This window comes from Olea europaea, chromosome 12 (genome assembly GCF_002742605.1).
Source record: "Olea europaea var. sylvestris chromosome 12, O_europaea_v1, whole genome shotgun sequence".
NCBI classification, from domain to species: Eukaryota; Viridiplantae; Streptophyta; class Magnoliopsida; order Lamiales; family Oleaceae; genus Olea; species Olea europaea.
The window spans coordinates 5,026,734-5,041,295 of NC_036248.1; the positions used below are offsets into that span (position 1 = coordinate 5,026,734).

The 14,562-nt window shown below is 36.2% G+C and overlaps 2 protein-coding genes across 2 annotated transcripts; both read left to right on the forward strand.

The window, feature by feature from the left end:
- The first annotated feature begins 383 nt into the window (after positions 1–383).
- Positions 384–2,477, forward strand: LOC111405314 (GDSL esterase/lipase At3g48460-like). The gene is made up of 2 exons (XM_023034140.1): positions 384–1,105; positions 1,794–2,477. The coding sequence occupies exons 1-2, from the start codon at positions 470–472 to the stop codon at positions 2,298–2,300; spliced, it is 1,143 nt and encodes a 380-aa protein (XP_022889908.1). The 5' UTR covers positions 384–469; the 3' UTR covers positions 2,301–2,477.
- Positions 2,478–9,985: 7,508 nt separating this feature from the next.
- Positions 9,986–14,312, forward strand: LOC111405315 (26S proteasome non-ATPase regulatory subunit 11 homolog). The gene is made up of 2 exons (XM_023034141.1): positions 9,986–10,162; positions 12,752–14,312. The coding sequence occupies exon 2, from the start codon at positions 12,777–12,779 to the stop codon at positions 14,046–14,048; it is 1,272 nt and encodes a 423-aa protein (XP_022889909.1). The 5' UTR covers positions 9,986–10,162; positions 12,752–12,776; the 3' UTR covers positions 14,049–14,312.
- Positions 14,313–14,562: the final 250 nt, after the last annotated feature.

Below are 14,562 nucleotides of genomic sequence, written 5' to 3' on the forward strand. Positions count from 1 at the left end.
ACCAACGTTTCACTCTTTTTGCAACCTAGTCCCCATTCATTTTTTGCTCAACTTGATCCCCAACCTTTGATTAGTTGGTAGTCAACGAATTTGACCAGAATATTAAAAAAATGCCAATTTATTATTTTTAATTAAATATAAAAAAAAACTAAAATCATTTAAAAAGTGAAACAAAAATAAAAAAGAAAAAAAAAATGCCATATCCATGACCTAGTATTTACTACCTTCATGAATTTGCTCAGAGCACCGATGCAGCAGTTGCAATAGGCAGCTAAATAGGCAGCTATACATTTATGGCATCCAACTCTCACAACGACCTTCTTGAATTTTCACCACCTCCCTCATTTACTCTTCACGTTTGATTCTATAATAAATAAATAACAATGGCAGTGTTTTGCACATTCAGGCTTGTTTGTGACTTCTCGAATTGATCTTAGGTTTCTTTACAAAATTCAAATATAGTCGAAAAATGGCCACTGCCCAAATCAGTCTAATCACAATCACAACCATATTGATTTTCTCCTCGCATTTTTCAACTGCAACCAAGACTGGAATTCCCTCTAGGCCTTTCAAGAAAGTGTATGCTTTTGGTGATTCATACACAGACACGGGCAATACATATTCATCCACTGGTCCTAGTTCATTCACTTATGTATCAAACCCTCCATATGGCACCACATTCTTCCACCACCCCACCAACCGATACTCCGATGGACGGCTCATGATCGACTTCGTGGTTCAGGCTCTTTCGTTGCCGTTCTTACCTCCATACCGGGACCCAAAATCCGATAAATCTTATGGTGTCAACTTTGCTGTTGCTGGATCCACTGCTATACTACATAGTTTCTTTGTGAAAAACAACATTACACTCGATATTACTCCTCAGTCACTCCAAACTCAACTCATTTGGTTCAACAAGTTCTTGGAAAGTAAAGGGTGTAATGGTTCAACAAGAAGCCAAGAGTGCAAGGAAGCGTTAACTGATGCACTGTTTTGGGTGGGTGAAATTGGAGCAAATGACTATGCTTATACCAGCTTTGGAAGTTCTGTCTCCCGTACAACTATTCAAAAGCTTGCCATCTATAGCGTTACCAGTTTTCTTCAGGTAATGTAGGGAAATTACTAATGACTTTCATGATCTGCAAACAATTATCAGCACGAGGAAACAGCTATAAACACTTGAAACATGAATTTATCTTGACAGAATATGTGATATGTTGCTACGATATACCGTAATTCGAGGGAAAAAAAGAGTGGTGTAATCACATGCCCACTCTGGGGCGATTGGGAAGACGAATTCCTAATTCTTACACTGATAATTAAACTATAAACAAAATAAAATAGAATGAAAAGAGAACCATGAGACCCCCATGATATTAATGCTTTTAATATTTATATATAGAAATACAGGCCTAGATTGTTTTTTACAAGTGGTTTTTCAAGTGCCAAGATCCAAAGTAGTGAGGAGCATAACTGTCCGCTTTTTGAGTGCTAAGATCCGAGCAAATAGGTAAATGTTTTTTGTATTTTTTTTCTGGTTTCAGAGGAAGAATAGATAGAGCAGGATTCTTGAAAACGATGTTACATGAAGTAAATTATTCTTACAATGCTGGACAACCGACAATATTAAATAAGGAAAATAAATATTTTCCATTATTTTGTCATGTACGATCTCTAGTACTGCATATCGAACGCGCATTATTAATAATTTAGGTACTGTAGTTCTTGAGTTTCATGATCTTATAACTTTTAAGAAGTTATCTTGACATTCCAAGGCTGTATTCGCTCCACAGGCATTGCTGAATAAGGGTGCAAAATACATTATTGTTCAAGGCCTGCCACCTACAGGGTGCCTAACACTGTCCATGTCACTGGCTCCTACAGATGACAGAGATGATATGGGGTGTGTTGGAAGTTTAAACAAGCAAAGTTACCTTCACAACACAATCTTCCAAGCCAAGTTGAATGATCTCAGAAAAAAGTTCCCACAAGCAGTTATTGTTTATGCAGACTTCTGGAATGCTTACGCGAATATCGTAAAAAGTGCAAAGAACTATCGCTTCAGGGAGCTTTTCAAAGTCTGCTGTGGGTCGGGTGGTGGAACGTACAACTTTGACGCCTCCAGTACATGCGGCTCGCCAGCGTCGACTGCCTGCACCAACCCTTCTCAGTACATTAATTGGGATGGAGTTCATCTTACTGAAGCCATGTACAAAGTGTTGGCACACTCATTTCTCAATGGGACATTTTGTCATCCAACTTTTGGTTATTTACTAGAGAAGAAACTACAATCAGGCTGATTATGGATTCTCCGTAGAATGGCTCAAATAATGGCGTCAGTAACTAATAGTATTATATTGTGATGCTTTATGAGATTGTTGTGTTTAGAGTAGTAACAGTTTTTAAATAATTCTCTTTACCTCGTGTCTGTTGCAAAGTATTTGATTTTGAAATGCTGAAATTCCTTTACTAGTCGAGGGGTTGTTTGCAGATAACATGGGCTAGATCGATATCTGTCGAATTTTAATTTTATAAGATAAAAACTTCAATATTTCGAGATTTGATTTTCATATTTACAATAAAAATTAAAATTAAATAAGAACTTGTGTTCATGNATAAGATAAAAACTTCAATATTTCGAGATTTGATTTTCATATTTACAATAAAAATTAAAATTAAATAAGAACTTGTGTTCATGCGTGTTGGGGATCCTAGGAGTTCAATCGACCAAAACATCAATCAATAGAAGAAATTCTAAGGCAAAACTAAGAAAATACGAAACCGGAAATAACACAACCCATATGGCCGAATCTGGACAGCTTCTGCTTCCTCCTTTCGGCAGCTTCTTCTCCTCCTTATGGCTGATTTTACAGGCTCAGGAACAGCCCTCCACGACTTGCAAATCACCTTCCAAGAGAGAGAGAGAAAACCGACAAAGAACCCCTTCAAACCGCCACCTTAAGGAACCAAAAATGGAGGAGAGTTTTCTGTCGAGCAGAGAGAAAAATAAAGATCAGCCTCCTTTTGAAATAACCCCCTTACCACCTAAAGACACTGCCCTCTCTTACAAAAACGTGGGGTAAGTCATATGTTTGGTAAATGATCCAAAACTTCTTTAACAAGCCAAGGCAACAAAATATCTATTAAGTTTAAATCCCGACCATCGATTCCATCCAATGGTCCATAATAAATACTGGGAAAGCACAATCCTTGTGAATTACACAAATAGCACTAAACACTAGTAGGGTTAAGAGAACCATTTCTCACATTCTTCACCTTGGTTCTCATAACACTCTCTCTTGGTTGCGAATTTGCACATGGAAGAACTGTTCATCATCATCGCTCACTACCTGCAAGAAAAATTAACCAGTGTCAATATGTAATAAAGATAAGCACAATCTAAATTTACTTGCAGGTAGAATTTTTGTTCCCATATCAGAAGGATTCCTATCGGTGTGAATTTTAACAAGATTAACTTCACCTTGAGACAGTTTCTCACGAATAAAATGATACTTTACCTCAATATGTTTAGTTCTTTCATCGTAAACAGGATTTTTACAAAGCAATAAAGCACTTTGACTATCAGTAAACATAACAGGTGTATCATGCATGAAGTTCAATTCTTTTAAAATTTCTTTTAACCAAGTACATTCCTTAACCGCCTCGATTATGGCAACATACTCTGCCTCATTACTTGACAAAGTAACTAAAGGCTGCAGCTGTGACTTCCATGTTATACAATTGTCACCTAGTGTAAAAAAGTACGCTGTGGTAGACTTTCTACTATCCTTGTCACCAGCAAAATCAGAGCCTACATACCCTTTTAGAGCAAGTTTTTCAGATCTCTTTTCATACACTAGACCCAGATTTAATGTACCAACAATGTATCTTAACAACCATTTCAAACCTGCCCAATGGGGCTTTCCTGGGTTTGACATAAATCTGCTCAAAAAACTTATAACATATGCTAAGTCAGGCCTGGTTATTATCATAGAGAACATAACGGAACCTATAGCATTGGCATAGGGTAAGTTCCTCATTTCTCTAAATTCCTCCTCAGTTTTAGGAGATTGTGCACTGGAAAGATTCATGTGAGCTGCTAAGGGAACGTTCACAGATTTTGATCCATTCATACCAAATTTAGTTATGACTTTGTTTAGATAGGCTTCTTGGGAAATGACTAATCTATTTTCAGCCCTATCTTTCTTTATAACCATCCCCAAAATCTTCTTAGCACTCCCCAAATCTTTCATATCAAATTCTGATTTTAAAAGGTTCTTCATTTTAGTGATTTCAGTCTTACTTGAACTTGCTAGAAGCATGTCATCTACATACAGCAACAAGTAGACCTCACAGCCCTCCTTACTATCATTATAGTACAGGCATGCATCATATTCACTCCTTTTAAAACCTATCTTCAGTACATAGGTATCGAACCTTATGTACTACTGTCTAGGACTTTGTTTATGCCCATACAGAGATTTTTCTAATTTGCACACACAGTTTGTTTTACCTTTCACCTCAAAACCTTGAGACTGACTCATGTAAATATCCTCTTTCAATTCCCCATATAGGAAAGCAGTCTTGACATCTAGTTGTTCCAGTTCCCAGTTGTACTGAACAACCAATGCAAGAACCAGTCTGATTGTTTTGTACTTTATCACAGGAGAGAATATCTCATTATAATCAACCCCCTCCTTTTGAGTGAACCCTTTCGCCACTAATCTGGCCTTATATCTAGGAGGATCACTAGGATTATTTCCTTCTTTCAATTTGTAAATCCACTTACATTGAACTATCCTATGATCCTTAGGTTTGTTAACTAACTTCCAAGTTTTATTCTCCATTAGAGATTCCATTTCTTCCCGCATAGCTTTTAGCCAACTTTCAGAACATTTTCCATTAACAGCTTCTTCATAACTAGCAGGTTCTATCTGTTCAAGGGCTTCACCTGAAACCAAGAAAAAATCAGTCAAGTTTAGGGATTCATATCTAGGATTTGGCCTGATTTGCCTCCTCCCCCGATCCCTAGTAAGCTGATAATCTTGATTAGGTGGCTGATCATTAAAATGTTCAACTTCAACTGGTTCAATGTTATCTTGAAGTTCAGTCACCTCTTCAGGTTCAGGTTCAATTTCAATTTCATTTTCATTTTCATGATGTATAGGGTCATTTTTGTCATTCCTAGGTGTAGGTGAATTTAGGCTAGTTAGCTTCACCTCAGTCTGAATACTCTTCTCTGTTTCAGATTTGTTAGTTTCTTCGATTTTCTGTTTTAGACATGGCATCTCAGATTCATTAAAGACTACATTCCTGCTGTTAATAATCTTAATGCCTTGGACCCCTAAAACCCATAACCTATAGCCCTTCACACCCTCGGGATACCCTAACATCACACACTTGACAGCCCTCGGCTCAAGTTTCCCTTCAGATTGGTGTGCAAATGCAGCACATCCAAACACCCTCAAGTGTTCTAGATTTGGAGGCTCTCTCGTCCACAACTCTTGTGGGGTCTTAAACCCTATACTGCTGGACGGAGACCTATTAATCAGATAAGCTGCAGTACTTGCAGCTTCAGCCCAAAAACCTTTCGCAAGGCCAGAGCTAATCAACATACACCTAACTTTGTTCATTATGGTCATGTTCATTCTTTCAGCGACCCCATTTTGTTCAGGTGTGTATTTAATAGTTCCGTGTCTTGTTATACCTTTCTGCTTACAAAAGTTGTCAAATTCGCTATTACAGAATTCAAGCCCATTATCAGTTCTTAACGTTTTAAGTTTCTTCTCTAACTGATTCTCAACAGATTTTAACCAAATCCTGAATTTCCCAAAAGTTTCCGACTTAGCCTTCAAAGGATAAATCTAAACTTTTCTTGGGGGAGTAATCATCCACTAAGGACAAGAAGTACTTGCTCCCACCAAATGTGGAGTGCTTCTCCGGGCCCCATAGATCAGCATGGACATAGTCCAATGGTCTGCTGGTCCTATGAGAGCTAGCTTCAAAGCTCACCTTATGAGACTTACCCAAAACACAAGTTTCACAGAATTCCATAGTTTCAATGTCATCTTTTCCAAGTAATTTCTGATTACTTAAAGATTTTAGCCCTTTAAACCCAATGTGACCCATTCTGTTATGCCAAAGTTCAATTTTGTCTTTACATACAGCAAGAAGGCTAGAATCAAATGGTATTTCAGTTCTACCCTCAAGATAGTACAACCCATTCCTCTTAGGCCCTTTCATAACTATAAGAGAACCCCTCATAATTTTCAAAATTTTGTTACCAGACTTGAAGGTATATCCCTCATCTTCCAGAGAACATAAGGAAATGAGGTTCCTCTTTAAATTTGGGACATATCTAACATTTCTGAGCTGCGTGACGGCCCCATCGTACATCCTGATGGCTATGTCACCAACTCCAATCACATTTTGAGAATTATTGTCTCCCATGTAGACCTTCCTAGGTTCAGTCTCCCTATAGTTATAAAATCAAGACCTATCAAGGCACATATGAATAGTGCACCCTGTGTCAAGAATCCATTTTTTGTCAAATTCTTCTTCAGACACATTCATGACATGCAAACTATTAAATTCAGAAGCAATAGCAGCATTATCAACATCAGAATTGTTCGGGTCTTTTTGTTTCCTTTTCCAGTCAAAGCAGTCTTTCTTGAGATGTCCTAACTTTCCACAGTGATAACATTTCTTACCGCTTTTATCTTTAGATTTGGATCTCATTTTAGATTTTCCTCTCCCCTTCTTGTTATGGAAGTTGAATTCTTTCTTTTCAGATCTTCCCCTAACAAATAAACTCTCTTCACGAGAATGAATTCTGTTCTCTCTTTTTAATTCAAGTTCTCTTAATTTTAAAGCATCAGAAACAATAGCTTGAGTGAGAGTGTCCCTACCATACTTTATGGCATTTTTCATTTCTCTGTAAGATTCGGGCAAAGAGTTTAGCAATATGACAACTAAATCCTCATCATCAAATGTTTTATCATTATGAGCTAGACTCTTAACAATTATGCTAAACTCACTAAAATTTCCCTCGACATCCTTCCCCAGGTCCATCTTAAGACTAAACAACTTCTCCAACAGGTATATTTTGTTAGGTAAAGTTTTAGTTAAGAACAGGGCATCTAAAGCAATCCACAAAGCTCTAGCAGTTTTAGCACTATCAACTTGTCTCAATGTTGTCAAATAGATGCAAAATTATATAATTGTAAGCAATTTCATTCATGTCTTCAATTTCAGTTGTTTTAGCTTTTAACTCATCAGAAAATGTAGCGGGATCATCAAGAGCTTTAGCAACTCTCTGTTGGACCAAAATGGCCCTCATTTTCTGTTTCCATATCGAGTAATCCCCCTTTCCATCGAATTGCGATAATTCGACCCTCGAACCCATTATAGATTCTATAAAAGAGTGGCCTGTACTCGTGGACACAACAGAAAAGATTTTGAAAAATTCTTTTCCAGATGATCAATATATAACTGAGTGCCGAGTTAAAAAAACAATTTTTAGAAATGAAGCACAACAGTAAAATAATCCGCTCAAGAAACACAGGTATATAAAGTAGGTAAATATGCTTCCAGGTTATAAATTAATCACAAGAATTCAATCAACAGAATTCACAAATAGGCAACCAAGCAATAATCATGCATAAACCGGTAAGGATACTGAACCTAACCTAACGGAGAGTTTGGAATAATCTTACCAAACTACTGTTGAAAAACAGTAAATATACCACCAAGTTTCTGAACCTAATTGCGGTAGCGTCAAGCCAGGGGCAAAATTGTCCAACTTTTTCTGTAAAACCTGAAATAGAAAACAAACGACAGCAGTGGGTTCAGGACGTCAAAATAAGTAAACTGCCCGAAAAAAGCTCGCCTGAGGTCCACCACGCGCCGCCACCGGACCGCCACGCGCCGCAGCCGGAGCCTCCACCGTCGGTCACACGCCCCATCACAAGGAGCGCCTCAGTCTGCTGGTTATGGGTCCAAGTTCCATTTCGCCGGAAAGTCAATAGTTTGGCCGGAATTTGAATTTTTCAGATTCGGTCAGAAAATGGAGTAGCGATTTCCTTGCCGATTTTGATCGATTTTTGGACAGATTTCACTCCTCCTAGCTCTGATACCAGTTTGTTGGGGATCGTAGGAGTTCAATCAACCAAAACATCAATCAATAGAAGAAATTCTAAGGCAAAACCAAGAAAATACGAAATCGAAAATAACACAACCCATATGGCCGAATCTGGATAGCTTCTGCTTCCTCCTTTCAGCAGCTTCTTCTCCTCCTTATGGCTAATTTTACAGGCTCAGGAATAGCCCTCCACGACTTGCAAATCACCTTCCAAGTGAGAGAGAGAAAACCGGCAAAGAACCCCTTAAAACCCCACCTTGAGGAACCAAAAATGGAGGAGAGTTTTCTGTCGAGCAGAGAGAAAAATAAAGACCAACCTCCTTTTGAAATAACCCCCTTACCACCTAAAGACACTGCCCTCTCTTACAAAAACGTGGGGTAAGTCATATGTTTGGTAAATAATCCAAAACTTCTTTAACAAGCCAAGGCAACAAAATATCGATTAAGTTTAAATCCCGACCATCGATTCCATCCAATGGTCTATAATAAATACTGGGAAAGCACAATCTTTGTGAATTACACAAATATCATTAAACACTAGTAGGGTTAAGAGAACCATTTCTCACAATGCGTGAACACGGGATGCTCAATACAAAGATTCATGTCTCTAGAGTTACTTTTATATTTTATCCATCGAATGTGAAATGCAAAATGCAAAGACTTAAGTTATCCGCTAGAGTTATTTTTTATCAGTTGAGTTACAACCCTTCCACTTGACAGTTTAGGATCACAAAATCAATTTTTTTTGTTCCTCGATGGATAGACTAATGCCCTCAAACGATAAATGAAAAATAGAAACACTAGGAGGTAGCAAATTAATTACTTGGACAATGAAAAATGAAAAGTAAATAGTCAAATAATTTTTGGCACAGACTTTTTCAAAAAAAAAAAAATATTTTTTTGAATAATGTGTGATTAAAAGTGAAAAAATAAAATTAAATCGTGGATCTTATAAAATGTGCGATTAAAAATAACTTCGGAGCAAAGTGATTTTTAAATTTTTTTTAACAAACAAGCCTACTAGAATAATTGTTTGGATTAACATTTTCAAAACTCTCTGGTCACATTCTCTCGCTCTTGTTTGGACTTCATTTTTAGAAAAACCATTTTCAAACACGCATTCTTCAATAAAATAATATTGCATGTAAATTAAAGAAATTTTTCTTAATTTTAATCTTCAAGAATCACAATTCAAAAATACATTTTTTCTTTCAAAATGGGGCTCAAACAAAGGCATACCGAACTTTAGCCCATGTTTGGTGTAGTTTTAATAATTAAAATTCTAGTCAAATTCATTCATTTTCATAGAATTTACAATTTTTTTATCAAAATTTACAAAAAATTAAATTTTTAACTACACCAAACGGGATCTAAATATTTAGATGAATAAAAAATTAAAAGCAAACATTGCACCTTGACTATATAGTCCCTATTTGGTGTGGTTTAAAATTTTGCTAAAAATTATATCAAATCAAAAATCATTTTTTGAATAAGATATACATATTTTATCAATTTTTTAATCCATACTTAATCAATTTTTATTAAAATTTACTAAAAAAATAATTTTAGCTATACCACGGGCTTAGGCAAATTTGCCTTTAATTTTCATATTCCCGTTTGTTTCCCATAATGTAAGAATGAAAATGAAATATATAGTCGTTATGACACAAAAGATATAAATTCAAAAATGATGAATTGATATAATAGATAACGATCATATTTTTCATTTTAATGGCTAAATAATGAAAAACAAACCGGGGCTTATATATATATATATATATATATATATATATATATATTTGATTGATTGCAAATTGGAGAATAATATCCCTCTTTTATTTTCTTTTCCATTTTTTTTTAATTTATTCAGACGACGTGAAGGGGGAACAAGACTTGAGAAATGGGTTACCTCTTTTGATAGTCCTTAAATATACACGCACATATGTGCCCTAATCCATAGATCTTCCTTCCGCTCCTGGATCGCTAATCGCTGCTTAATAGTTTCGAGTCTTATCGGTCAAGGTGAGTAACTTTGAAATTTTATAAACCCTAGTTTTGTTATTACTCAAATCGACATTGAATTAGTTTTGAATTTGGAACATTTGAAGACAGAATTTTGCACAAATCTGGACTTTCTGACTTCTGGGTTCATCTCATTTTTTCCTCCTTTGTAATAATTTTCATGTCATGTAGACTGTTGAAAAATCGAATATTAACGAGTTAGAATTGTGGTTTACATTCTGCACGAAACTTGTATTTTTCATTCTCAGATTAATTCGTTTATTTATTTATTTTTTTGCTATTTCATAACATGTTGCTCTTTCTGTTGACTTCGTGGAAGAATCAAGTTTCATGTAAATAAATCCGTACTTCTTGTTTATGAGAGTTTGCCTCGCTAGTTTGATTGCAGACTCACTATCATTTTTGAGGGATTGTGTCAGATTATAATCTTCATTTAGTACCTGATATGGGATTGTTATGGGAAGAGAATTTTTATTGTTGGGTAATTTTTTCTGCCTAATACTGCAGAAAGTGTGTTTGTTGGAGGTTTAATATGGTCAGTTTGTTGGCTTGCAAGGCCTCAGCATTTAGACCTGTTAAAAACAATTCAATGTTGAATGGTATTGTCTTTAGTTGCAAAAATGATGCCTCGTTTCCAAGAGACTTTTTGTGTCAAATCTTAGAATATGGACTGCCTGGCCTATGTGATGATATATTTTTTGGTTGAGTTTTTATATTTACACTTATTGGGAAAAAAAATAAAATTCTGAAAGATAGTTGGAATCTGATTTTAAAGTGTTTGCACAGTTTTCATTTTGGCATTTCACTAGTATGGAGCTGTATGGGTTGTCCTTTTTGAGCTTAATCCGACAATTATGCATTTAGAAGCTGATCCTCTGTGCTTTGACAGAATGAGAGGAAAATCTATAAAATTAGGGGAAAAAGCTTGTAGATGCCTTATTCAGTGAATTGGGTGGGATGGTACTTTTAGGGTTTCTTGTAAATGTAGCAGTCTGTGCAAGATTTGAGGCTTCAAATGACTGCAATCTATTTTGGTAGATGTTTGTTTCCTCAAAATTATCAAAGATTTTCTTAGCATGTTAATATTGTAGATACAGTGAGGTGCGTTGAATATGATGATCTGATGCAGGTTGATACCTTCATTGGAGGTTCTATTGGAGACTCTACTTATAAGAAGAAGAGCACTTACTATGTTATTCATTCAACACATTTGTTTTAAGTTCTTCAACATCAAGTTGTTCTTGATTGGTAGGAAAATAAAATTAATGCATATAAAAGAGGCACTGTTCTTAGATATTCTTGGGTGAAACAGATATGTAGTAAACAGAAAGCAAGGATTGAAACTCAATATTAACTGTTGTACGGGAGCATGAATATTAATTTATTGAAAGTCTGATACCTATAAACTTTTTATTCACCTTTAAGAATCCTTAGAGAATATATTTGATTATTTAGAAAAGGTTTTACTTTATAGTCAATTTTGGCATATCAGAGTTCTGGGTATTTTTTAACAAAAAATAGAAGAGATTATCTGAATCAATACTGAATCACAAGATTTACTCTAATCTTGATTCCAGATTATTTGTGTTATTTTAATTGAATATGGTGTGAACTGATTGGATGTCATGTTAGGTACTGATTTAAATCAGATTTTAATCTAACTTAAAGTCAAACAATCAATTTTAACCACATATTTCATGGGCTCTGCAACTTTTCAACAACACAATTTCAAAAACGTTTATCAAAATCTACTAAAAATCTAATTTTAATCCCCACCAAACAGGGGTTGAATAATAAGACTTTAATCTTGAATTGATGGATTTTGATTAATGCATACATGTATGTGGGAGTGACAGAGACAAATGGTAGTGCTTTCTCTGTTCCTTGGTATTTCAAAGTTTATTTATCTCCAGAATGTTCCTTGAGTTCACCAAGAAACTTGTCTCTCAACTGATATTCTCACTTTTCGGATAGTAAAAATATGTTAAGAAGCCAATTAATTTGTTAATCTATGACGATAGACTTTCCTTTGTTCATGTCAATTCGATGCACTTGAAATGAAATGATAGAATTGAATCTCTGTAAAGACATTTTTCTTCCCTTCTTTTGTCAATTTTGAGTTCACTAGGAAAGATAAAACCTTATTAGCAAAACTTAGGCTTCATCGGTGATTTGTTCTGCTGTTAGTATAGCATAAGCTATCTTCATTCTTAGCTTTTGTTTGGATCTTATTTATAAATTGTTTATTAGTACTCAAGTTACTTTTTATCCCGATATTTCGAGGTACCTACAAGTACTACCCACTTATTTATCACTATTTTTTATTTATTTACATATAAATCGTTTATAAGCACTTCCAAACAAGCTCTTAATGTGTGATAGCAAAATGGCTTTATCAAGGGAAAGTTTTTTTAATGTCCCACCTTGAATGCTGTGCATTCTTAGATTCCCGGTGTGCGTTGCTTTTCTAGCCACACCATATGGCACGGTACTTGATCTTTTTAGTAATTTGAGGTGAAATTTGTTGCCTTGTATTGCTTTCTATAGTAGATTCTCTATCATCTGATTGCGATGTTGACGAAACTGCAGGATATATAATCTGAAAGCTGTGATCATGTCTTCTTCATATCTTCCAGCAACCACAGATTCTCTTGTTCAGGCTACTGAAACTAAAACCCCATCCGAGGCAATATCTATCCTCTATCGCGTACTTGACAATCCCTCATCTTCTTCTGAGGCCTTGAGGATAAAAGAACAGGCCATCTCCAATCTCTCTGATCTTCTTAGACAAGAGAACAGAGCCGAGGAACTCAAAAATCTACTGACTCAGCTCCTGCCCTTCTTCTCATTGATACCCAAAGCAAAAACTGCTAAAATTGTCCGTGGAATTGTTGATGCTGTAGCCAAAATACCAGACACTTCAGATCTTCAGATTGCCCTCTGCAAGGAAATTGTGCAATGGACCCGTGCAGAGAAGCGAAATTTCCTTCGCCAGCGAATTGAGGCAAGACTTGCAGCTCTTTTGATGGAAAACAAGGAATATTCTGAAGCATTGAATCTTCTTTCAGGGCTGATCAAGGAAGTGAGAAGATTAGATGATAAGCTGCTGCTTGTTGATATAGATTTGTTGGAGAGCAAGCTTCATTTTTCTTTGAGAAACCTTCCTAAAGCTAAGGCTGCACTTACTGCTGCTAGAACAGCTGCCAATGCTATTTACGTGCCTCCGGCTCAGCAGGGCACTATAGATTTACAAAGTGGGATTCTTCATGCAGAAGAGAAGGATTACAAAACTGCTTATAGCTATTTTTATGAAGCTTTTGAAGCTTTCAATGCCCTTGAAGATCCTCAGGCCATATATAGCCTCAAGTACATGTTGCTCTGCAAAATTATGGTTAGCCAAGCTGATGATGTTGCGGGAATAATATCATCCCCCAAGGTGGGCTTGCAATATCAGGGTCCGGAACTCGATGCAATGAAAGCCATCGCTGATGCACATTCAAAACGCTCGTTGAAGCTTTTCGAGACTGCTCTTCGAAATTTTAAGGCTCAGCTAGAGGAAGATCCTATTGTCCACAGGCACCTTTCTTCCCTGTACGACACACTGCTCGAGCAGAACCTTTGCAGGTTGATTGAACCTTTCTCAAGGGTCGAGATTGCTCATATTGCTGAGTTGATTGAATTGCCTGCTGACCACGTTGAAAAGAAATTGTCACAAATGATCTTGGATAAGAAGTTTGCTGGAACTTTGGACCAGGGTGCTGGATGCCTAGTCATTTTTGATGATCCCAAAACAGATGCTATATATCCAGCTACACTAGAAACCATTTCGAATATGGCCAAGGTTGTGGACAGTCTTTACGTGAGATCTGCTAAAATAATGGCATGAGGTCCAGATTGCTCAATGCCCTTCCATCGGCAGCTGCTTTACCCTTCACTGTCTTGGATTCCAAAGTTGTGCTTGCTTTATCGTTCTCCATTGACACACTGCAAGTTATTGTACTCTCAGTTAAACATATTTTGCTCTAGGTTCTTAAATTCTTAGAATTTTCAATTCCAGTGATGTGCTTTCTGAACTATTTGAATCTTTTTTGCTATTTTCGGGGCAGAGAGACACTTTTCTTGGATATGTTTTTGCTGTGGAGTTCGTATTTTGCTATGAATTCATTGACACAAATGGAAGTAGGGCTTGATAATAAGTATAGGGTCCAAATTGTTTGCGCAACGTCTTCTAAGGGCATGTTTGGTATTGCAGGTAAACTTTCTAAAGCTTGTACATTCTTATTCAGTGGAACGTACCAAACATATCATAAATGTCTCGGATTGCCTCCGAACAAGAAAATTAAGATATTCCAGCAACAAAGGATACTTTCCAGTAAATGATACTCAACAAATTATATTGA